General features: G+C 46.7%; 1 protein-coding gene across 1 annotated transcript in view; it reads left to right on the forward strand.

Annotated features, from left to right (window-relative positions):
• Positions 1-22493, forward strand: part of LOC136003510 (tetraspanin-15-like) — a 41012-nt gene extending 18519 nt beyond the window's left edge. The window contains exons 3-8 of the mRNA XM_065659189.1: positions 1215-1289; positions 3895-3990; positions 8293-8406; positions 13406-13459; positions 13977-14093; positions 22005-22493. Coding sequence (XP_065515261.1) covers positions 1215-1289; positions 3895-3990; positions 8293-8406; positions 13406-13459; positions 13977-14093; positions 22005-22238 — 690 coding nt within the window. The 3' untranslated portion in view covers positions 22239-22493. The remainder of the gene's footprint in view (positions 1-1214; positions 1290-3894; positions 3991-8292; positions 8407-13405; positions 13460-13976; positions 14094-22004) is intronic.
• Positions 22494-25099: the final 2606 nt, after the last annotated feature.

Genomic DNA, 25099 nt, shown 5'->3' on the forward strand with positions numbered 1-25099 from the left:
AGCCGTGTCACTTCGGGCTTCCTCCTGAAGCAACCCCTGTTTCTAGTGCTTTAGCTCCGTGCAGAGCTTTGTGTATCATCTCTTCCTATGAGATACCAGGTGCTTGGTTAATTATAGTCCTTAATTATGGGATTCCTGAATGATACCTGGCCTGTTAGGAGCTGATTTAGCTGCTTTAGGAGCTGATTTAGCTGGTGGTGAAGTGGTGCTCCTCCAGTGGGACCACACGAGCTGACTCTTACCAAAAACACATCACGAGGCTCCTTGATGGGTGGTTAATTAAAAACCCAGCTGGTTTGGTGAACGAAGTGGTGTTTTCCTGCAACAGTGCTTTGGTTTTGCCAAGCTTGGGGAATAATTGAGGGGCATGCAGGTACCTGTGCGGCCTTTGGAAATGGGGTGTTTGAATAAACCAATGGCCAAACGGAATATCCCAGCAATAAATTACCTTTCCCTCCCCCTTTTATTATTTCTTTTAACTTGCTTTAGGATTTTTCCTAAGGTTTCCATGGTAACTTTCCACCTTCTTTTTTTCTGGCGAGTCTCAAAAGTTGCTGATGGACTTGGGGAGACCAGTGTGGGCTGAGCAGTGCCTTGCTCTCCATCCTCGGCAAAGCTGGATGTGAGACCTATCACGTTAGGATCCTGGTGGGTTTGGTCTGCAAGAACCTTCCTGTTCAAGTCATTTGCACCATCAGGGCATTGATTTCCAGCCTGAATGTTGCCACAATCAACCCTCAGAGGCATGAAATACTGCCTGTACTCTGAAGGCACCTTAAGGGGAGCCTTAGAGCAGCTCCAGTGCCTAAAGGGGCTGCAGGAAACCTGGAGAAGGGCTTTGGACAAGGGCCTGTAGGAACAGGCCAAGGGGAATGGCTTTAAACTGGCAGAAAATAGAATTAGGTTAAATACCCAAACTATTCCATGTTTCTATAATATTTTCTTCTGTTGCATCCATTTTACCCGTTTCCCTGTGCAGATCTTGGCCATTCGAATTGCATCTGATTTCTTTTTTCAGTCTTCCCTTCCCTGATTAGGACTGAGATCCTTAGAAGAGATCTACAGGTCCCTGGGGAGCTTATAATGAAATTTATCTGATTTTTAAGTGTTTTGAAGCAGCTTTTGGTTTCCAGGTCTCCCTCGTTGTGGTTAACCACTGACAGGCAGCCCAGCCTGACTTGGAGCAGGGCTAATCCTTCCCTTTCTCTTTTCAGTTCTTCTGGGTTCTTCTGGCGATCTTTCTCACGGAGCTGCTGCTGCTGTTCATTGAAATCATCTTTGAAAACAAGGTGGGTGCAGTCAGCAGGCCTCAGGGTGCTGAGCGGTGACAAACTGCAACCGCATGTGCCATCAGCGGGGAGAGCCATAGAATCCCCACCTGGTTTGGGTTGGAAGGGGGCTTAAAGCTCCTCCAGCTCCAACCCCTGCCACGGGCAGGGACCCCTTCCACTGGAGCAGCTTGCTCCAAGCCCCTGTGTCCAACCTGGCCTTGAGCACTGCCAGGGATGGGGCAGCCACAGCTTCTCTGGGCACTCTTTGAGCTCCTCACCTCAAGCATGGTAACTGCCGGCTTGCGTTTGCAAGGTCAAGTTTGAGTTAGAGCTGATGGCGAATGCTTTCAGCGTGTGTCCTTCCTGGCTGCCCGCCTTCTGCTGAAGGAACCCTGCCATGTTCAATTTAATCACACCCCTGCAATCGATCAAGCTGTTAAATTGCTAATCTCAATCTCTGCTGGCTCACTGGATGTACGAGGTGGGAGAACAGCGCCTGAAACACCTCCTTTAGGGCTCTAAAAATTGATTCCCCTGTGCACAAAGATGCTTTCAAACCCATCAAGATTGGGCCTTATGCGCTTGGTCAGCCCCAAAGACAGGTTGGGGTTGCGAATTATGTGCTTAGGGAACGCCAAAGGCAATTTGGGATTTGGGTGATGTGCTTGGTGAGCGCCAATGCCAGGCTGGGGTTGGAAGGGATGTGCTTGGAGAGCCTCAAAGTTGAAAGGAGGCAATAGGGAAGGACACTGCCTTTTGGATGCTGCAGTCAACTCCATCCAGCAGCTTCCCAGAGCTCTCCAAAACCTTCTTATCCCTGAAAACCACAGTGTACTGATGGAGAGATGTTCTTTGAGGAAAATCAGATTGCGTGGGTCCTCACATATAGAAAATCAATGTGTGCTGCCACACAGAGGCTGTATTTTGTGGAGTTAATCTTTAAGTCCTCTGCTTTGTTCCACCTTTGAACCTCATGATGATGCTCAGCACCATCCTGCACTGCAGGAATGCAATTGGAAAACACTGGTACCATTAGGAGAGGGGATTGCAGCTTTGTAACTAAACTCCTGGATTGAGTAGAAACCATTAAAGTCTGAATTGTCCCTTAATTTAAATGTATTGGGCAATATCAAAACCTAATTAAAAATCAAACAATGAGGGAGAGAGAAAAGAGATCCGACAAGTGATGAATCCACTTGCCCTGAAATCGTTTCAGAGGCACAAATCTGCATTTGGAACAATGGTTGTTTATTAAACTTGTTGAAAACACATTTAATTGGATTTTTATATTAAATAAGCAGGGACGAGGAATTAATTTAGTAGCCTTGGAGCTACTGAGCATTGAAATGGGCTCCATTCATATGCAAATGGCTTTGGGGAGATTACTGGAGATAATGGGTTTGGTGTCCTGGAAGGGAAGAGGATGGAGAGGTCTCATAGACAAGAACTGAATGATTTAACCCTGTGACATCTACCTCCCACCTTAAAACCAAGGTTTAATTCCAGAGGCTGCCTCCAGGCTGGCATCTTGGAGGGCAATGGGATTGCGGGATGAGATGAGCCTATCTGGGCTAAACCAAGCAGAGAACGGCAAAACCCGGGTGTTGCCCATTGTGTTGGGCTTAGAGGTGGGCAACCCAGGGATGAGCATTTGAACAAACTCAGATGGGAGCAATTCCTTCCAGGTTTTTCACATCCCTTCGGCTGCTCCCTCGCTTTGTCTGCCGCTCTGACGTGCCTTCATTTCTCTTTCTTTCTCCCCGTTCCCGGTTTGCCCAACCTCTAATTTTCATGTCAGAGTGAATTATGAAAAACAACGTTTTCTTCCCCCCCCTCCTTTCCCCTGCTTCCAGCTCAGATAAAACAAGCTCCTTTTCCCTTCATTAATAGTTCTGCTTGGCGCTTTGTCAGGAGTCAACGGCAAACCTGTGCCGGGCTCTGCGCAGGCCATTCCGAGCCTTCATTCCCAGCTCACTAATAAGCCTCCCAGGCATCTGTAAAAGACATTTTCGATTCAATTAGCGTTTAATGTGAAGTGCCTGAATGTGTCAAAGTGTCCTTAGAGATAGGGCTGAAGGAGCAGCAGGGACAGCCCCAGTCTTGGCTGCACCGGTCCCTTTCAGGGTGTGATTGAATTGCAGAATGAGTTGTTGGGGTCAGGAGTGATTGAGGGCTCTGATGAGGTCTCTGCCCCTGCCTGTAGCTCATCCCATGGATAAATCACCCTGCAGCCAGCCGTGTTGTTTGTCACAGTCCCTTCCACCTCCTCCAGTCCTACTGCAGTAGAACACCCTCCCTGCCAGTGATTAAAATCCAATGGGATTGGAGAGTGAGGGAGTCACCTTAATAATGAAATGCAATAGGAATAATCAGGTGGGTCTGCTTGCATGTGCAGGAAACCTGGAGGTGCGATGGGTGCTGCTCACCTTGAGAGCTCAGAAATGATGCTGCTAACTCTAAATGATGAATTTTGCCCCAAGATGCTTGTCCCAGCATGTGGGTTCAGTTCTTACTGCAGTAACAGCAAGGCAATACTTGCTGTGGAAAATCCTTCATGTTTTGCATGCTTTTCCTTGTGACTTTTGATGTGCAAGCCATGTTTTGGGTTTTGCTCTGTCTCCAGATGAATGCAGTTTTCCACTCCAACATCCAAGAGGGCATCAGGCACTACTACGATGACCTTGACTTCAAGAACATCTTGGATTTTGTACAAGAAAAGGTTTGGCTGTGGATGAGGCATTAAGGGGGCCTGGGGGTGAGGGAATGGTCAATCTGTGTCTCACTGAAGCATAAGTGATAGTTTCTGTTGTGTTTTTAGAGTTTATTCCCATCCCTGGGCTACTTTGCTTGATCCGTCTCAAATATCTTGATCTTTTGAGGTTGACATTGCTCTGTTTGCACAGTTTTGCCTTGTGCTGCTCTCCAAGCTCATCCTACAGGGATCTGGTGAGTTACTCTGCTGCAAAGAGCATCTTCTTCTCCACACCATGGTATGGACCATACCGGGGTATTTCTATTTCCCGATCTCAATGAGAAACTGGTGTCCAACACCTGAAAGCTTTTGGTCACTACCCCAACATGCATAGAGAAAGATTCAGGAGTAAACCAACATGTGCTAGAGCTGCTTCAGGGCTACAATGAGCTTAGACAGGCACCTTAGGAAAGTCTCTTTACTTGCGATGTCCTCAGTAGCTGCCCAAGCCCTTGTCTCAATGGGAAAATTAGAGATAAGGTGTTTTCATGCAGTAGCTGGAAGGAGAGGAGACCCCTTCGTGAGCAGCACCAGGAGCAAGAGCTATGTCGAGGCTAATTTTGGGGCTTGGCACAGTCTGCTTCAACTTCTTTAGGTGTGTAGCTGCATATCCTGTCTCATATCGACAGCTTGCAGCCTGCCAGGAGTTGGCAGGATCAATGTCCCATCCTCAAGCCAACCTGCAGGTCGATGAAATAGTCCTCATGCTATTTTAAGCTGACTTTTGCTATGCTACAGCTGCATTTCATACACCGTGTAGTTTGTTTGAGGTCCTAAATATTAAATGAAGTGTTGAATTAGCTGTTAAATTAAGTGTTAAATACGTGTTCCTAGTTGGCCACCATTGAGCCCTGGTTAGATGTGTTTCTCTTGAAAGCCAAGGTTTAGCTTCAGCAAAGTAGTGATGCATCACCTTGAGCATTAAACAGCCAAGGAAAGTCAGGATTTGAAGGTATCCTCCACACCATTAAGTGTGTGTTGGTTGGCTCTGATCTATCATTTGGTTTTCCCAATTTCCTGGGCATTTGGTGTATTTTGGTTTGCTCACGTTTTGCTGAGGATATTTGGTTCACCCGTTCTTTGTGTAATTGTGGGAGTGAAGCACTTGGCTCAAAGCATTTGGTGAATGAAAATAGAAGGGGAAAAAAACCCCAAACTTGAGATCTGGAGGAAAATGGCAGTGATGTTCTATTTGCTGAACTGGTTTGGGAGAGCAGAACCAGGCTTTGTCAGCAAAGCTGCTTTCAGATGAACTTTGAATGTTCTCACCTTGGCCAGATTTCTCTCCTTTCATTATTGCTTGAAGCATCATAAATCTGTGAATCTTATCTCTCACTTTGAAGAAAAGGAGATTGTGAAGCTCCTTTGATGTAGCTGGAACTTAAGGCCAGTGGTACCCTCCCCTCTCTTGGCTTCAAAACCTTCTTTTGACTCTTGGAGTCATCGCTACCGAATGGAGCGCATTAAGAAGCCTGGGAGTGCTCTGAAGGTCTCAAGAAATGACTGATTCTGAGGAAGATTTGCATCTTTCCAAGCTTTACTCCATCCTTTCGAAGAGGATGCTATAATTCGGACCTCTCTGAATGATAAATGAGCAGTAGAAAGTCCATGCTGGAGCCATCCTCAATGAACCTTGCCAAGGAGGTTAGACCACAAATCTCCAGGTAAAGCAGATAGAACTGCAGGAAGGTTTCTGTGTCTCCAAGCAAGTGAGGATCAGGCACTTATCTTTTAATCTCACCCTATTTTTACATTTTTTCCCTATCTACTTCTTCACTTGGACGTTATTAAAAGTTTTCAGGGAAAGATCTTCATCTCAAAGTCTCTGTTCTCAAAGAACTTCTGGCCACTTAGAGTGTTGATAAGTCTTCAACAGCAGCATCTTTTATCTTGTGAGAAGGAGCTTTACAAGAACATGCAGCTCTGTGCTATGAGCTTTTCTGTTTATTATTCAGGAGCACCAACAATGTCAGTGATTGAAATGCAGAGTTGTTTCATCCTGAGGGACTGGGGAGAAGCAACGCAGAGGAATAATGGCTTTGAAGAAAAGGGGGATTGGGTTTATGGGACCTGAGCAGCCCATTTCCCTTTGAGATGCTGAAAACTTGCAGCCGGTCTAGATGGACTGTACCCAGACCTGCTCTTTTGCTAAAACACAAACTCAGAGCAGCCTGTTATCATTTTGGGGTAATTTTTGCCTTTTTCCTTATTAAAATCCTTGCCTATGCATCAGTTAGCTGGTACACAGGCAAAACCACACTATGCTCTTTAGGATTTGAATTTTGCTTCAACTGCCTCTCAAATGATGCTGTAAGCTGGAGCCAGAGGTCTTCGCACACTGACCCCAGTATTGTACAGTAAAAAGAACCAGTAATTAGCCATACATTCGTATTTTACATGCCAGGATGCAAATAGTGTGGTTTTACCTGTTGACACCTCCTCAGTCTGACTGCCTGTGAGCAAATAGATATGGAAATGCATTGCCCTCAAGGAAATGATAGTTAGGTTTTTATCCCTCTTTTTTTGCTGCATCGCTGCCTTTGCAGCCCTTGGATGTGAGGCTGGAGACCACGATGACTCAAAAGCCCGGGTTTGCCTCAAGTCAGTAACTGGAGCTCTCCAGTTCTCCTCTCTATCCTTCTTTAATGGGTTGCTAAGAACAGGTAGAAGAGGAGAGTTCATGTTGCTTCTCTGCGCATAGGATTTGAATTTCAAAGCGCTGCTGTAGCTGCTGTTCTTGTTCGAACCCGAGTGGCTCCAAACTCAAAGTAAGGCTCGAAGCGATGGATGAGGGTGTTGGGCTTGCAAAGCTCTTCCTGGGGAAGATTAAAGGCAGCTTTCACCAGCATGGCTCGATCGAGGATGATGGTTTTAGCTGTTGCAAGTCTGCATCTCACTGGTGCTGACAGTGGTCCATAACACTGAGAGCTCCTCAGATGCAACCTGCAAGGCTCCTTCCATGGGCTATCTTTAATTTTTCCTCTTGTTATGCTCCTTTGAGCTCCAGGAGCCTGCATGAAAGTAAAACCCACACTGAAGTCTGCCCCAGCTTATATATACAACAGTAGTTGTGGCTAAACCTGTCTTTGCAGAGAAGAAACCACCCGTATGAGGCTTCCTGGCAGCTAGAAAGCCTCACTGTAAGGATTTTGGACCCATTTTTGTGCAGTTATAAAAGCATGCTTCACAGCATGGGGATATCAAATGGGTAGCACTAACATATAGCCCTTGAGGTGTTTTTCTCCCCTTCTTTCTAGCTCACTCCTCAAGCTGACCTCCCTCACTGATCCAAGTAAGATTAAAAGCAATAGAGGAATTAAAGGGAGGAAGTTAGAAACCAGTTGTAAATGTGTGGGTTGGCTGCTGCTGGCTGTATCTGCCCGTTTGGGCATGGGAGGAGGCCAGGAGAGCCCCAAAAGCTGGTAGCTTGTCTCCTGTTGGCCAAGTATTGCCACCAGCCCATCAGCAGCAAGGGGAGCAGATGCTCCCAGGGTAAAACCTCTCTCCAGACCTACTCCTTGTTAGTGTGCTGCTTAAAGGAATGGGGAGAACGTGTTTTTTCTCTGTTTTACCCAGCATACTCACCTCTCCTGCTCACTTCAGGCTTTTCTTTAAGGGAAGCATGTAAAGATTCAAGCTTGTTTATCAAGAGGAGAGATGACTCTGTGTTATAATAAGCCCATTTTTATTCTGTGGAGAACAGAAAATGACTTTCATTAAACTTCTTTTTTTTTTCTTCGTTGTGTGAGCAGAAGAAAAAAGCATCTTTTTTCCTTTGTAGCTGTAGCATTTGATCTCTAATTTAACTTGACGGGAAGAGAAATCCCTGTTAGACTGTGAAGCTTTATTAGCATTTTGTCAACTGGCACCAACCAGCTGAGCTGCCTTCAAGGGCTAAGAAATACATCCATTCAAGGTGCTGAAAGAGCCAGATCTCCTGCACATCCCAGGAATAGGGTAGATTAGTCACCTGTAATTAAATCAGTGAAGCATGAATGAGCCTGATCTTTCCTAGGTGAAAGCAGGGGCGTCGCCAATACATGCGTGGAGGCATCTCTAACTGCTGCACACCTCTAAAACAGGGCTAAACACCCACTTTTCTGCATTTATACAGTGCCTTCAACTTCCCATTCAGGGTCTTGGAAAGCAGGAGACAACTGGAGTTGTCAATGGTGTTGCAAAGGGGTGTGGGGAGATGTGTCGATGGGCTGGAGGGATTGGGGTTGGTTCAGCTGCACATCTCATGCTCTCCTTTTCTTCTCTTGGCAGTTTTCTTGCTGTGGTGGGGACGAGTACCGGGACTGGGAGGTTAACCAGTATCACTCCTGCAATGGCAGCGGGCCGCTGGCGTGCGGAGTGCCCTACACGTGCTGTATCAGGAAGGTAAGGCAGCCAAGGCATGAAAGTGGGTCTATTTCAATCAGTATTTCAGCAAAACACCTTCTTCCAATGTGTTGTTCCTGCAGATTTCTGTGCTGCAGCATCTTGCAGAGTGGTTTGAGAGCACATCAGTGCGAGACACTAAAGAAGCTACGAAATGTAGCCTAGAGTCTTGCAATGGTTTGGGTTGGAAGGGACCTTGAAGTTCACCCAGTTCCAACCCCCTGCCACAGGCGGGGACACCTTCTACTAGACCAGGTTGCTCCAAACTGCGTCCAACCTGGCCTTGAATATACATGTACATATGGGCTACACGATTTTAATAGGCTCTGCTGTTTTAATGCAGAATAAATACCAAAGCACTGGGCGATTAGTTGCATTCATATCATGCTGAGGAGTTGTTAGAAATGTTGAGTTCCTGGTTTTCATCCTAATGTGTGACACAAAACGGTTTGGAGGATCCTTTTGCAAAGAAATAACAGCATCTTTAAATGACTTGGCTGCCTCCCAGCATTGATCTGAATGAGCTGATGCCCTTTCCTCTTCTGTCCAAGAGGACATATTTCTCCAAGAGGACCTGAAAGGAGGCTGTAATGAGGTGAGGTTGCCCTCTTCTCCCAAGTAAAAATGATGGGACAAGTTGGGTTGGATGGAGATGGAGAGAGCAGGGAGTGGATTTTCAGAGCCATTAGGGTCTCCTGTGCTGATTTTCAGAGCTGAACATCAAGACACCCCCCACCAAGCAGTGCTTTTCTGCCGACATTAAGCTAAGTGCTCTGACACCCTCTTGTTGAGTACAACCGTCCACCTCATTGCAATCAATCTAACACATGCTGTGGATAAAATGCCAGGAGCTTGGCCAAGGCAGGGGGGGGAAAGTGCAAATATCCCTGGTTGCTGCGACCAGAAATGCCATAAATGGTGCTAAAATAGTATTTGCTGAACCTAATCCTGGTTACAAAACCTCCTCAAGGTTCAGGGCATCAGGAGCATCAACGTTGCCTCTGGCTTTATTAATAATAACAATGCCCTGGGTTTTAATAACTGCACAAGGAAAACAGATCATCAATCTTCCATTTTTGTTGGGTTTTTAATGGAAAAAGAGGGAAATCTGAGGTGTTTTAATTATCAGTTGAAGCCTGACATGCAAATCAGCTGCAAATATAATCGTCATCCCTAATCAGGGTCTTGATTAAGAACCCTAAAGCTCCTGAAAATGGAATTAGAAATTCATGTGTTTGCCCTTTTTGCACCATGAGTGAGGATGTGTTGGAGAGAGTCAAGAGCATTTTTCAGTATTTTTAGGCTCCTCGTGGTTTTGGGTGACAATTTGGTAAACAAAAGACCTCAGTGCAGAAGGAAATACTGGAGAGAGAGGCAATCACAGATGATTCCTAGAGTAGGGTAAGAAATAAGGCCAGTTTTCGGCTTCCCGTTGCAATGAGCTGGGTGTGGAGGATGCTCGAGTGAAGCCCTGGAGCAGCCAGCTCCTGGGAGGGAAAGTCCACAGTAAATCCTCTCCATTAGTCTCAAGAATTAAAGCACATGAATGTGGCTCTGGCAACCAGAGAGGTTTTATGGGAAGCGAGACCTCACCCAATGCATCTAAATCTCCATAAGAAATAAACCCTGTTCTTGGGTTCTTGCACCACAGTAAGCAGGTAGATAGATGTGGCCTCGTTCTTCAGAGATCTGATTTTGGCACTGCAGGGAGTGCTAGTGAAGAAATCAGCCTGACACAGTAGCAATAGTACATGAAATAGATTAAAGGAGCCAGCTCCCTTGGGAGATTTGTGCTGTCTGCAACACAAAACAAGCTAATAGCAGTGTAGTTTAACCAGCAGAGTGAACATCCCATAATTGCATTTACCATAAGCTCCTACATGTCTATTTGGAGCTATTTGCTGATATTACGAAGGTGTCCTGGGGGTTTTCCTTGCTGGCTGAGAAGGTGGGAGAAGCACCTCCCTTCCAGTATCTGAAGGGGGCCTACAGGGATGCTGGAGAGGGACTCTTCTCTAGGGACTGTAGTGATAGGACAAGGGGTAGCGGGTTAAAACTTAAAGAGGGGAAGATTAGATTGGATATAAGGAAGGAGCTCTTTACTGTAAGGGTGGTGAGGCACTGGAATGGGTTGCCCAGGGAAGCTGTGAATGCTCCATCCCTGGCGGTGTTCAAGGCCAGGTTGGACAGAGTCCCTGCCCATGGCAGGGGGTTGGAACTAGATGATCTTGAGGTCCTTTCCAACCCTAACTATTCTATGATTCTATGATTCTATGACATGGTTTAGTGTGAGGTGTCCCTGCCCATGACAAGGGGGTTGGAACTGGATGATCTTAAGGTCCTTTCCAACCCTAACTATTCTGTGATTCTATGAGAAGGTACCCATGTGTGATACTCTGGCCATACCTGGCTGGGTCTCAGCGACACACAAGCCCCACTGAAAACCCTTTCCACCAAAGTCTGTTACTTGAGGACTGAAGAGAAGATCTTGCATTGGTCATGCAGGTGGAAGGATAACCAGGGACCACCTGGGAACATGTAGGAATTCTTTTGCATGAGGCAAAGATGAACATGATGGTCTCCCTACTGTGAATAAGCTTTTTATCAACCAGTTATAAATTCACTGGGTTTTAGGGAGAGAAACCCTTCTTTTGTGTCCTTCTTCTCTATTTGTGCCTTCATGAATGAAAGAGGGTGAAGCATCTAAGCAAATGTCTTGGAAGACCTTTGAGATTGATGTAGAAGTGCCAGAAGGGATCATTTAGAAGCTGAATATTGTGGAAGTGACAAAAGATGCTGAGAGGAGCAAGCCATGAGATACAGCCCCATCCATGCGGGATGCAGGTGGATACTGTCTCCATCTGGAGCTATGGAGCCATGCTGAGAGAGCTGGGCTGGTTCAGCCTGGAGAAGGCTTCTTAAGGGGAGACCTTAGAGCAGCTCCCAGTGCCTAAGGCACCTGCACCTGCTTGAGGATGTGAAACTGGATCCTTATCTCTAACAGCTTTTTCTGCCTGGTTTTCCAATGTATTTGTGCCTTCCCAGGGAAGGAGCAGCAGAGCTGTGCCTCTGCCAAGTGCAGTGTCTCCAAATGCTTTGTCAAGTGTCACCGCTGACACTTGGCACTGCTTTTGAGCAGAAAAGCAGTTGGTTAAATAGAAAGTGCAAAGCTTGCACTCCTCTGCCCTCCGTGGCTTTTAAATGTCTGCGTGTTGCTCTTTTGTGATCTCTGAAGTCATCAAAATGCATTCTGGAAGAATAAAGGCTTTTGACTTGGTTTGTGTTAGAAATCCAATTCAGCTCTGGCTTTCTCTTCTATGCAAGCCCTTGACAAAAGTCAAGCAAGACTGAACCCTCGCTTTCCCATCTTCCAACACTTCTCCCAAATAAAAGGAGCTGAGGGAATTACTTGAACAAATTGGCAGGACTGGAGGTGACTGAGAAACCCTTCATTATTTAACAGAAGGAAGAAAAGGGATGAATTTGTGCCGTAACCAGATGTGCTCAGACAACCGAAAGCAATAGTGTTTCACCAGCAGGAGTCCATGGAAGGGAGTCTGAAAAGCAAGGACAACTGAAAGCTGTCAAGACAAATGGTTCCTGTTTTTAATGTAAAGCACATGGACATGTACACATTCTTTATACCACTCCAGGTGACAGCATTTACGTTGCAACTCCCCCTTATGCTGAAGGCTTCCCATTTCATGATCCCAACCCTGGAAGAGACGTCTCCCAGCGATGCTAATGGGCGCTTTGCTGCTGATCTCCAGATTTCCCTGCAAGTCTTTCATATGCCCAGGGACTAATAAGTCCCCTTAACGATGCCCAATGTGTAAATAGTGCCTTGAAGTACTGAGAGATGGGATTTTTGTTAGCACTGTCAGTAATGTGGTACGTACGGAAGCTCTTGGTAGGGTGGCACTGCAGTAATTTCCCTGCCAATTCTAAGAGGAACACGTTGCAGCTTTAGGGCTGGAGTCTGCCTGGAGGTGCACGTTTCTTTATGTTGTGTCTTGCAGGAGAGCATAATCCACATCTAAATGAATGTGCACATTTCTCTCTTTCATCTCTGTGCCTCCAGTGTGTGGGATGTTTTTGGTTTGTTGTTCAGGAGCTTTTACTGGTTGTCAAAACCACCTCTCTGAAAGCATCATAATTTCAGCGCACGATTATTTGATGGGCACAGAGTAGAAATAATGTAGTGTCACGGAAGCTGCTGTTTGAGCCATGGAACAAGCCAAAAACCAAACCCATCATGGATCAATTCCAAGTGTCCAACTAGCTCAGGATGTACTGGGGCTACTCTGGCTTTGCTTTCTTTTAGGATGAGCAAGAATCAGTTTTGTAACCCAAAAGGTATTGTTTTCCATCTGGGAGAAGCAGAGGAAATACTTTTGAGGTACTGAGCAGCAGCTGGGGTTTCTCTCATAGCTGTAACTCTTGAAACATTCTTGTTGGGCAAAAGATCTAAGCCTTCAGGATGTCTAAAACCTCCACAAAAAGGTGGCAGACTTTGGGTAATCCCCTCTTGATTTCTGGAGAGCCCAATATACTTAATCCCTGTGCAATTCCCTTTATTATGAAGGAGAGACGTGACTGAAGCTGTTAGAAAAGGTGACTGGAATTAAACAAGAAGGAAATGAGGGCAATGTTTTGCAAGAGCTGCTTTGCTAAATGCTCGTGTGATGTGGAGGTGGTCCTGGCTCGAATCACTGGAAAAGTGTTAGAGAGACCTGGACATCCCCCGGAGCATCAGAACCTGGAGAGAAAAGTGATTAAAAAATAAGATCAAACGAAAACCCCAACAACTTACTGCCGACGTGCGTGGTTTCAGCATTGCATTTGGGCAGCAAAGTGAGGTTTGGGAGTAACTGCTTGGTCAAGGCAACTGGGTGAGATCTTCTGTCTCTTGTTATCCTTATTTCTTCTGTTTCCCCTTTGGCTTCCCCCAGGCTAAGTCTGTTCATCAATTCTCTGTTCACCAATTCTCTGTTCACAGGTCCCTGGAGAAGTCATTAACACCCTGTGTGGATACAGGACGCTTGATAAAGAGGTAAGATTGGCTTTTTCCTTCATATATATGAGACTTGCTTCTCCTTCCCCCAACCCAAACAGTTACCTGAAGGTGAGCTCTTCCACACCAAGGATGGCTGCTGCTGCAACTGCATGTAAATTCATTTCTATTGCTTTTCTCTGGCATCTCAGGGGGTTGCTCAGGCTTGCAGAGCACAGGCAAGCTCAAGCCATGTTTGGATGGTGGCCTTCTGGATCAGCTCCAAGAAATGCTGGTCGTCAGTTGGGTATTGAGGCTTGGTGGTAGGAGAGAAGCTGATTTTGAGGCCTTCAGAGATAACCACAGGACTCTGCTGTAGCAGAGAGCTGCAGTGTCTCCTGTGTAGCTCCCAGGGACAGCTTTTTGTCAAGAAAACCTAGGGAAAGGTCCAGTCCAAGAATTCAATTCCCAAACACTTCCCATGCCACTCCTCTGGCTTGCAAGAAGGAGCAAACACATGAAATTGCATCTCCCCCCCAACCCAACATCTCAATGATGCTTTTCTCTGCTCTTCCAGCGCCTGGAGCTGCTCAACATCATCCATGTACGAGGCTGCATCCATGCTGTTGGGCTCTGGCTCAAAGACAACTTTGAGGCCACTTTGGGCATCGTTTGCTCCCTGCTGCTTCCTCAGGTACGTGGTGGATCCTGTTGGAGTCCTCTCGGCTTCTTTCCCTGTGCTGGAAGAAAAGAATTCATTTCTAGTTAATTCCCCTCCATTTACGTCTGAGATTTGTGTCTTGGGTGGCATATGTGCCAGCACTTTCTAGAGCATCCTTAGCAAAATTCATAGCTTATGAATTCTGGCTGCCTCATAACACACTCCTGAAATCTAATTATTGACCAAGTAATAGCATCTAAGAGCAAGGCATGCGTAGGTTAGCAAACCCTTTTATGTTTGCTTTTACAGCTCTCTTCCAATGGAGCATAAATATTAACCAAAATAAACCATAGTCATAAATCTAGCAGAATTTGTAATGCCTCATAAACCCCCCTTGCCATTAATGATGCCTGAAAATCCACACAATTTTCCAGCATAGGTAATTAAGCTCTTCATCATAGAATCATAGAACGGTTTACGTTGGAAAGGACCTTAAAGCTCATCCAGTTCCAACCCCCTGCCACAGGCAGGGACACCTTTCATTAGATGAGGTTGCCCCAAGCCCTGTCCAACCTGGCCTTGAGCACTGACCAGGGATGGGGCATTCACAGTCACAGAGTTACAGATGCTCAATGTGGAGAGGAGTTTTGCGGCTGTCCCTTTGCAACACTGTAAGGGAAGAGGTGAATATCTCGGATCTATCCAGAATTATCCCTGTCAAAACTGCGATGATTTAGTGTTGAATTTGATCCTTTTTCTGATTCCTTTTGGGGCTCCCAAGCAAAACCTTTCTTTTTATCACATTGGATGTAATATTGGGTTTGCCCTGTAGGTGTATAGTTATGCTTTCCAAATTTATTTAAATGGGAATGAAATGATTTTATCTTTTTATGTGTTTCTGCTTGCAGTGAAAAGCAGAATAGTGGTGGAATAAAGCAGAATCTCTTGGAGAAATACGTGGCACTTTGAGCTCATATTTCAAAGGATGAGCTTCCCTTTTCAAGTCTCACGTGGTCCAAATGGAAAACCGAGGTGGGGGGACAATTTTGTACCCAATCCTAACGGTGATGATCCACATTTCTAAAGTGCTTTCTCCAAAGCATGTGAATGAGCAATGGACTTCTGCTGTGCTACCACTAGGAAATGCAGCGGGCACAGAAAAGAGGCGAGGAAGTGCCGGGATAGAGGCAACCACTTCCATCTGCCTCACAGGATGTCAAGAGCCCATTACAGGAGCTGCCTGTTGTGTTACCCATTAACCTGCCAACATGATGCTTTTAATTGGGAAGGATGGGGAGAAGAACCAGAGAGGGCAATGAGCCTTGATGAATATCAAGTGCTTTTGAGCAAGTGTTGTGATTTTTCTGTCATGCCGTTAAATGCTCTTCAGATGAAGAACCTTGTTCTTCCCATCTGCTCACCATTTCTGGGCTTTAAATATAAATCAGATTCGATTCTGTCAAGTTTTGGAGGGAATGAAGTTATAAATGGCCATCTGTGTTGCCAGGAGCTGTCAGCCCAGACGCAGCTTCATCCCCAGCAGCTGCCAGCAGAAAGCTGGGGGGAGAATATTGCCCTTGAATTGCTGATCCAAGGGGAAAGGGGTTGGCACTGGTGGTGTGGAGAGGCGACAGTGCCTTGAGCTTTGGGAAGAATAAGTGTATTGAGCTGTCCCACCTTTGTCCTTTGGGTCTTTGTCACATCCCGCGCATGAGGCATGAGGCATGGCCTCTCTGTGTTGCAGCAAACCACTTTGGTGGAAAACTCGCAGGATGCCAGGGAGAAGGTTGGGATCGTGATCCGCATCCTGAGCCCAGCTTTGGGTTTTGCCCAGTTTTCCTCAGTGTCGCAATTCCTTAGGATCAAACTTCAACCTCCATGATGGCGAGCAACTCGAGGGCTCAAACGCTGGGGCTTTGAGCTTTGCTGATGTTCATCATCCCAACACCTGAGCTTTGTGCTTGGATTTGGGATAAGCAACCTGTTCTTGTGCAGAAAGAAGGACCCAAGGCGTGTGGGCATCTAACTGGGCTTTGGGAAAGCTGTAAAGCTGCTGGGTCCTGTTGGGTGCTGAACTGATTGAAAGGGTTAAGAGGCAGGTACATCATGAAGCAGCTCGGCTCTATCCCAGCTGGTGCAAGGCACGGGGAATGTGTAATTTTATGATTGCTCCTAAATCATTCATGCCTCTGCCTTTTTTAAGCAAGCCATCAAGCAATGGATGAAGCATTTGAGGAGCGGGGAGTGTTCATTTGTCTTACTTCACTCAGAGCAAAGCATGAATACACCAACTTGATTACTCTTCTGCCTCTGCAGAGTACCTTTAATTCTCTATATCCTTCTTCCTATGTTTCATTCTCCAGTACCAATCCCATCTCCTCACTGCTCTTCTCAGCCAAACTGTGATGCATTTCATATCACTCTCAACAAGACATTTCAATTTAGTTGCTGGCACTCAGTGGCAAATCCTTGCTATGGCCTCGTACTCCTTGTGTTTAATTATGAAGGAAGCCCAAATCCTGCAGCCAAGCAGAGAAATCTCTTTCCTACCGGCTGCATCCATACGTTACATCTATCTGGAGTATCCAAGGAGTTTCCAGTGTGTATAAAACCCATTTGTTGTTAAATTGCCAAAGAACCTCATGCTTTGCTCTTTCCCCTTTGCCATGCCCAGGTGTTCCTTCAGCAGCTTTTATATTGACCTCAGGGAAAAGCATCTCTGACTTTTCCACTCCTGTGTCTTTGCAGGGCATGTTTTCTGATGGTATTTCATCTTCCTTAGCAAGGAGAAGGTGCTGCCACTGTAATAAGCTAGAAACAATTGCACAAAAAGCTCTTCAACCCCTTTTTCTCCCTTCTAAAGAAGCAGAAAGTGGCACAAGGGTGATTAGAAAGAAAAAATCTCTGAAAGGTCACTGCTGAGGGTTAATATCTATGGACTCTGCAGTGCAACCACCAAGCTCTGGAGGGAATTAAGTTATAAATGGCCAGGAGCTGTCAGCCCAGTGCAGTAAATTGTTGCTGCCTCTGTTTCACTTCGGTTTTTCATCAGTCTCCAAAGCTCTACGTTGAGAGCAGTTGCAGAGTAACAAGGCATCAGTGCAGAGGTAGATGTTCCCTCCTCAGAGTATAAATCCAGAAGATCAACTCTTTCACTCCTCATAAATGCAGCATCAGACTTGCAACGTGCATTTTGCAGGTTGGGTTCTTCATCTCTTGGGGACAGTGATGTTAAACATTTCCTTGTGCAGAGGGCTTTGTATTGCCAAAGTTCCCTTTGTCTTTACAAGATTCATTTGTGTTTTGTTTGCTTTTTAATCTCTTAGCTGCGCAAGTGGCTGGAAGGCGATATATTCTCTAGTGGCTGATGTGTGCTTAATGTAGTAGAAAAGAGGAATAAAAGGGATTTTTCCCTCTGCAGTCCATGACCTCTGTGCACGCCTGGTCTATAAATATCAATTTATGGAAGGAAAAATCAATAATCAAAGAAATGCTTGCTTTTTACTTGATTAGCTCCGGGGAAGCTTGACGTGCTTTGACTTTTCTGTTTAGCAGGATCCAGTTTTACAGCCACTCACACAGGCAAGGAGCTCTGGAGCCAGGAAGGTATGTTTGGATGGGAAGCAAGGCAGGAATTCTCAAATAGCATCATCTACAGGGTGGTTTCCTTCATAGACGTCACTGCAGGGAATCCCTGATTTTGGGTGTCACCAAAATACAAATAGCATTACCTGTGCAAATTGCAATATATAGATATAGTGCAATTGCTATTGCAATAAATATATGTATAGACATGGAGATGCTGGGAGGGCTGGAGCAGCTCTGCTCTGGAGCCGGGCTGAGAGAGTTGCGCTGGGGCAGCCTGGAGAAGAGAAGGCTCCTGAAGGGGAGACCTGAGAGCAGCTCCAGTGCCTAAAGGGGCTGCAGGAAACCTGGAGAGGGGCTTGGGACAAGGGCCTGTAGGGACAGGCCAAGGGGAACGGCTTGAACCTGCCCAAGGGGAGACTGAGATGAGCTCTTAGGCAGAAGCTCTTCCCTGTGAGGGTGCTGAGGCGCTGGCCCAGGGTGCCCAGAGAAGCTGTGGCTGCCCCATCCCTGGCAGTGCTCAAGGCCAGGTTGGACACAGGGGCTTGGAGCAAGCTGCTCCAGTGGAAGGGGTCCCTGCCCGTGGCAGGGGTTGGAGCTGGATGAACTTTAAGGTCCCTTCCAACCCAACCCAGTCTGATTGTATGAGTCTGTTGTCACTTCCCTGCATGAATTGTTGATTTCCTTGATGTGCAAAGGTCTTTGGATTTATTTCACATGCACAACTGTTCTTGCATGCGCAAAGAGCAGCTTCTCAGTGCTCTGGTACCCCCTTGAGCAAACCCTCTGCATTGAAATGCCTCAGAAAGCAGCAGATTAGGGCCGTTCCGAGGCAGGGCTGGCTTCTCCTCTGAATGCCAGCCAAGGAGAACAGGCGATAATCTAACTTTAAATGAGCTACAAGCAGCAAAGTCCCAAGCAGCTGCTCTCCCCTTGCTTGGTGTTGATTACCATCACAAGGAGGAGGGGGAAATTGGGGACAAAAGCAGCTTTTTCATTTTTTAGCCTCATATTTCATTCATTATCTTAACATTCTCCTCCACAATAATAGCTCCCTTCATATTGCAGTGCAATAAAATCAGCACTCACGTTAGAAATCTCTTTACTTCTGGAAAACACGGTGCCCTTGGTGCCAGAGATATTGAATGCATCTATATTCCTGACAGCTTTTTCCGTTTTCATTAAGTGAAAGAGGGTATTTAGAGGCAAGCTGGGATGGATGCTGGTTCATAACTCAGAGGAGAGTGAAAGCTGTGGGATGCAGGATGCTGATTGAGGACTCGGGCTAATTTTATTCCATTCAAGAAATCCCCAGTACCTCGGACGTGGCATCGCCATTGGGAGGAGCAGGAGGGATGATGTCTCCAAAGCTGCTTTTGAAGAATTGGATTCATTTGCATTCAATTTATTGTCAACACAAACCTTTTCTGAATTACTGTTTTGTTTAGAAGGGAAAGAAATGACGTCTTGCCTTTGAACTTGGCGTTGCAAAAGGGTTTACTTGCTTGGTCTTGGATCAGCAGTGGGGTTTTAATCTGCCAAGTGATGACATGTTAATAGCAGTAAATAATGCTAAAGCTTGACATACATTTAAATAGCATTTAAAAACTTCATAAATCCTTAAAGGCTCTGCTGTTGCATATGGATTAGCACAATCTGATTACCCAGATCCATGTGGGAGCTGTTGCTCTGGGCAATTCCTGCTGTTCATGGAGAGATGGAGCCATCTCCAAGCCTTGGCCTCCTCCATCCCTAATTTGAGCTTTCTGCACCTTCTGGGGACCAAAGAGGCAATGGATATGGGATAGGAGAGCAGGATCCTGGCTGGAATTTCCATGGCAGAGTCTCTGGGTTTGTTGTTTTTGGTTCTCCACCAAAAGCAAGCTCCATCCCAGGTGAGCGTGAGGTTGCACAGCCCAGTTTTGGTCCCTTCCCTGCTCACAGGGAGTGAATGCATCCCGAGCAGTTTGAGACGGGATGAATGCTGTCTCCATACACAGGCTGAAATGATTCACAGCCTATTCAGGAAGGAGTTGCCTGCTGAGATGGGTATATAATATTCCAGGCAGCAGCGAATATTCTGAGGGCAGCAGGGAGCTAAACAGATACAGACACCAAAGTTACCGGTGCTGTAAGATAACTTGATTTCAGGCCATTTGGATAACAAAAGGTGATGCTAAGATCATTCCAGGCTTCAGTTTTTCATTCAGCATTTGCAGTTGCCTTTCCCAGCACCCTAATGGCAGGAATCCAGCGTTTCTGTAATTCCCGCTGTCGGGGAAGCCCTGTGAGCAGTGACCACACAGCAGCCTCCAGCACCTTCTGTGTTCTTTTGGTGATGAAATCCTGTTATCAGTAATTAGGTGGGATGTCAAATAAGCAGGATTCTCTTTGAGGACACCTAACTGCAATTAGGAAAGTGGGAATGGGGCAAGCTCCAACTGAGGACTTAAAGGAAGGACTCTCCATGTTGGGAGGGCATCTTAAAGGAGGTCATATTCTGCTTCTTCTGAATTGTTGATCCTGGGATTCACCTCCAGGAGAACTTGGGAAGGAAAAATAAATACTGAGCTGCTTTAGCGTGGTTTCTGTGCATTGTGCTCATGTGGATGGCAGGATGTTGGAGCACTGTCTCCAGCTCTGGTGTCCCCAGCATAAGGACATGGAGCCATGAGGCCATGAGGATGCTCAGGGACTGGAGCAGCTTCCAGGGTCTGAAGGGGGCTACAAGGATGCTGGAGAGGGGCTCTGCATCAGGGACTGTAGGGATGGGACAAGGGGTGATGGCTTCAGACTGAAACAGGGGGAGTTCAGGTTGGAGATAAGGCAGAAGCTGTTCCCTGTGAGGGTGCTGAGGCACTGGCACAGGGTGCCCAGAGAAGCTGTGGCTGCCCCATCCCTGGCAGTGCTCAAGGCCAGGTTGGACACAGGGGCTTGGAGCAAGCTGCTCCAGTGGAAGGGGTCCCTGCCCATGGCAGGGGTTGGAACTGGATGAGCTTTAAGCTCCCTTCCAACCCAAACCAGGCTGGGATTCTGTGATTGCTCTCAGCTGGGAGACCCTTGGGTGATTTGCTTTTTCCCTGTGGAGTTTTTGCCTCTATTTTCTGCAGCCTCCTCTGGGCAAAAACTTTTCTCTTTCCACTATGGGAACAAAACAGTCTCTAATTTCAGATGTGTTCTAACCCTTTGCTCTTATCCCCATTTATCTTTCTCTTAATGTTCCCACTTTCCAAACTATTTAATGGATTGATTAGGACCCAGAGAAATGACTAATAATATTTTTTCAGCTCCAAAACCAATGTGCTACAAGAGTTACAGGAGACCCCAGGTGATGGATGGTACAGATGTGACTGGATTATTTACTGGCTCTTTGCTTCAACGGATGGTTATGAGGACAAACAGGGGAAGTTTCGATTGGATCTAAGGAGGAAGTTCTTTCCTGTCAGGGTGCTGAGGCACTGGAATGGGTTGCCCAGGGAGGTTGTGAGTGCTCCATCCCTGGCAGTGTTCAAGGCCAGGTTGGATGAAGCCTTGGGTGCCCTGGTTTAGTGTGAGGTGTCCCTGCCTATGGCAGGGGGGTTGGAATTAGATGATCTTGAGGTCCTTTCCAACCCTAACTATTCTATGATTCAATGACTGCTGCTGAAGAAAAGCCTGGAGGCTGAAGATGGTTTTGTCCTTCTCCATCCCATCTCGTGCATTGAAAAGAGCCTATAAACCTGCCCTGTTTAACTGGGTTTATAGGGGAGTAAACCTTATTTGTATGGCTCAGTAGTCAAGGAGTGTGAAGGGTTAGTAGAAAGATACAGTTGGCACTGGAAGTGCTCTGATTGCCCCCGTGCCCCCCATCAGTACCTGGTCTGCAAATAGCTCTTCACCATGCCTTATCCTCTAACTGCAGCCACCGCAGTGTAGCACCGTGGGGGGAACGCCAGTTGAAATCAGAGCAATGTGCTTGCCGTCTGGTGCTGGTGAAAGTGCTTTTTCCTTCCCTTCTCCTAAAGTTTTAAAGTGTATTTTTTACTTCCCTTCCAGCCTGCAGGGAAATGGGAAATAAACTGCAGCAATATCTCAAGTTTAGCAAGCGCCTGGACCTCTGCCTCTCTCTTCACAATGCTCATGGTGACGTCCAACTAATCCACATCCCTCTGTCGGGGCTGATGTGGGAAGCTGTGAGATGGATGTGACCAATAACAAGTTTAACAATGAGCCTGTTACTTTGGCAGGAGATTTAACTGGGTATTGTCCTCTCCTGCCTGGTGGCCAGGTTTGGAAGTTCGGATGACAGCATCCCTTAGGAGAAAGACCTTCAGAAAGGGTTTGCTGGACCATAGTGCTTTTAACACTCATCTTTTGCAGGTGATTGGCCTCGTGATGGCTTGGCTGTATTGGCAAAAGCTCAATGAGATCTACTCCAAGCTGGACACCGTTGACTTCAAGATCCTGGAGATGCGGGATTTCAGCTTTGGGGCTGTGGATCTGAGCGGTGCGGGCTGGTGCTGGTGCTTGCCCAAGGAAGGGGGCTACATTCCCATCAATGCTGAGGAAGACGAGGAGGAGGAGGAAGGCACCATCTGCCAAAGCAAAGTGTGAGAAGGTGGAGGACTTGGAGCACAGCTCTTAGGAAGGTGGTGGATGTTGAACATGGACATCATGTAGTTTGTCTTCTCAGGTCCAGGAGACAGTAACACTGGGATGTTATCAAAACTGCAATGCACTGTGCGGGCACATGGGCTCCCCAGGGTCACTTTACTTCCTTCCCCTTTTGAAGCATTTCTCTATCTCCTTATTGGGTTTTTAGGGTTTTTTTTTTACACAATAAATGTAACTTGTGTTGTGTTTTGCAAAGTCACTTCCACTCAATGCACGCTGGCAATGATGGCTGGCACCATCATCATTGCACTTTGGGCTGTCTTTGTAGGTATATTTAACCTGATCACCTGAGAAATAGGAATCATATCCTTAGAGAGGCACAGCTTGCACCTCCTGGAGCAAGACGGATATTTGGGCAAGGCTGCACCAAGGGAAAACACCCGTTTCTGAAGGTTTCCAGTTCTTCCTTTTGAGACCTGGCTTAAGGTTTTATCCCCAGGCAAGGAAAAGGAGAGCTCAGCGACTTCCAGAGGGAAGATGGATTTACTGTGGGAATGTGCTGTGACTCCCCTCTGCTGGCGACCAGCATCTATTGACCAGGTAAGGAATTGCCTTTTGCAGAATTTTTAGCACAACTTGGTGATCAAGGTGGCAATTCCCTCCCCCGTCACTAAGGATGCAGGAATTAAATAGGGATTGGGTCCTCTCGCTGAGTATCAGAGAGGGGCTCTTCATCAGGGACTGGAGCAATAGGACAAGGGGTGATGGGTTCAGAGTGAAACAGGGGGAGCTCAGGGTGGACATAAGGAAGAAGTTCTTTACTGTGAGGGTGCTGAGGCGCTGGCACAGGGTGCCCAGAGAAGCTGTGGCTGCCCCATCCCTGGCAGTGCTCCAGGCCAGGTTGGACACAGGGGCTTGGAGCACCCTGCTCTATGGAAGGGGTCCGTGCCCGTGGCAGGGGTTGGAGCTGGATGAGCTTTAAGCTCCCTTCCAACCCAAACCAGGCTGGATTCTATAACCAGCTGGAGCACGTTGCATCCAAGCCTGGATGGATGGGTTGAGCCGCAACGGGACACAGGCTCGCAGAGGGAGACCTTAAACAGATGAACTGAGAAATGATGAGTGTGGTTTTATTAAGAAGAAGAACCAAATCTGTTTCCCAAGAGCTGAGTGTCTGCAGCGCCGCTGGCAAAGGAAAAGCTGCATTTATTAGTGGAGCTTTTGTTAAGGCTATTTTGGAAGCTGGAGGCTGGCTTTGGTTGGATGCCCTGAGTCTGCCGGGCTCTGTCTCCCTCTTCTGACTGGTTCCAGGCTTTACCCTTTAACTTAACGTGAAGTAATCAGGAGCACAAGCCTGGAAAGAACACTTTCTGAACCCTTTTTTCCCCCAGATCCCATTGGAAACGGAGCTGGGAACCCCAGAAGCTGAGCAGGGGGGTCAGTGGGGTTCAGCTCCTGGGATTCTGCTTTTCTTCCTTTCCCCTCCTCTCTCCAGGATGTGTTTAGCAAAACCTTCTTCCTACAAGCTGATAAACCCAACCTGCTCTTTGCATTTCTGTCTATTTGGAGGAAGGAAGTTAACTTCTATATTTGCTCTTTATTTACAGGACAAACAAGCACCAACATCTTTGAACCCTTTTCCTGGCTGATGCTGGACCCCAGCACTGGCAGCATTGCACAGGTTGGATGCAAGCAGGTTTTCGTGTCTGGATTAATGCTGTTTTTTAGCAGGCAGTAAGCAATGGGAGATGGAGAGAAGTCAGGGATTGGAACGGGCTGCCTGGAGCAGTGCTGGAGTCACCATCCTTGCAAGCATTCACACACCGTGTAGACAAGGCCCTCGGTGCCATGGGTTAGTGGTGGCCTTGGCAGTGCTGGGGAATGGTTGGACTTGATGGGCTTAAAGGTCTTTTCCAACCTAAATGTCTTTTCTATGATTTAGGCACCTGGCTCCCCTATTCCCACAAACAGTTGGTCTGCTAATGCCTGGAAAATGGGAAAGATTGAGCAAGAGCATGAAATCATAAGCATACTTTGGAAAAGCTTTTCTCCTACTTACAAACATGCCTTGATACTCTAAATAAAGGGATGCCATTAGCATTCCTTACTTCATCCTAAATCCTGCGTCTTGAAATCACTTCTCCCTTGTTCCAGACGTGCTACATGTGGAAGAGCAGATCTAATAAAACAGGAGCTGGGAAGCAAATGAGAGCAGGGATAAAGCATCAAACAGGTTTTGCTTTTCTTCTACTGAGACAGGATTGTGCCATCGAATAATCCCCTGGAGGTGAGAGAAAAGCCCTGATATGGAATGACCTCAAAGCACAAAGTCTGATTTCCAAGTTCTCCTTCCATTAACAACGAGGCCAACCCTGATAAAGGGCTGGATGCTGCTTTGATGCAGATTTATTGATACCCCCATTAAAAGGCTAAGCAGGGGCGAACAAGTCGGGCGTTAAATAGAAGCAGACAGCTTGGGAAGCACAGTGGACATGCTCATGGGACCAGGAGGTGGATTTCCATGAGATCCAATTTTAGGATATTTAACACGGTAAAAGCAAACTGTGGAAATGGCATAATTCAGTGTGCAATCCTCATCAAAAAAAGAACCCAAACTGTATTTGATGGGCTGGTTCAGCCTGGAGAAGAGAAGGCTTCGGGGAGGCCTTTGAGCAGCTCCCAGTGTCTAAAGGGACTACAGGAAACCTGGAGAGGGTCTTTGGACAAGGGCCTGTAGGGACAGGACAAGAGCAAGCTGCTCTAGTGGAAGGTGTCTCTGTCCATGGCATGGGGTTGGAACTGGATGAGCTTTAAGGTCCTTTCCAACCTAAACCATTCTTTGGTTCTATGGCCATAGGGCT

The sequence above is a fragment of the Lathamus discolor genome, chromosome 22 (genome assembly GCF_037157495.1).
Source record: "Lathamus discolor isolate bLatDis1 chromosome 22, bLatDis1.hap1, whole genome shotgun sequence".
Taxonomy (NCBI): domain Eukaryota; kingdom Metazoa; phylum Chordata; class Aves; order Psittaciformes; family Psittacidae; genus Lathamus; species Lathamus discolor.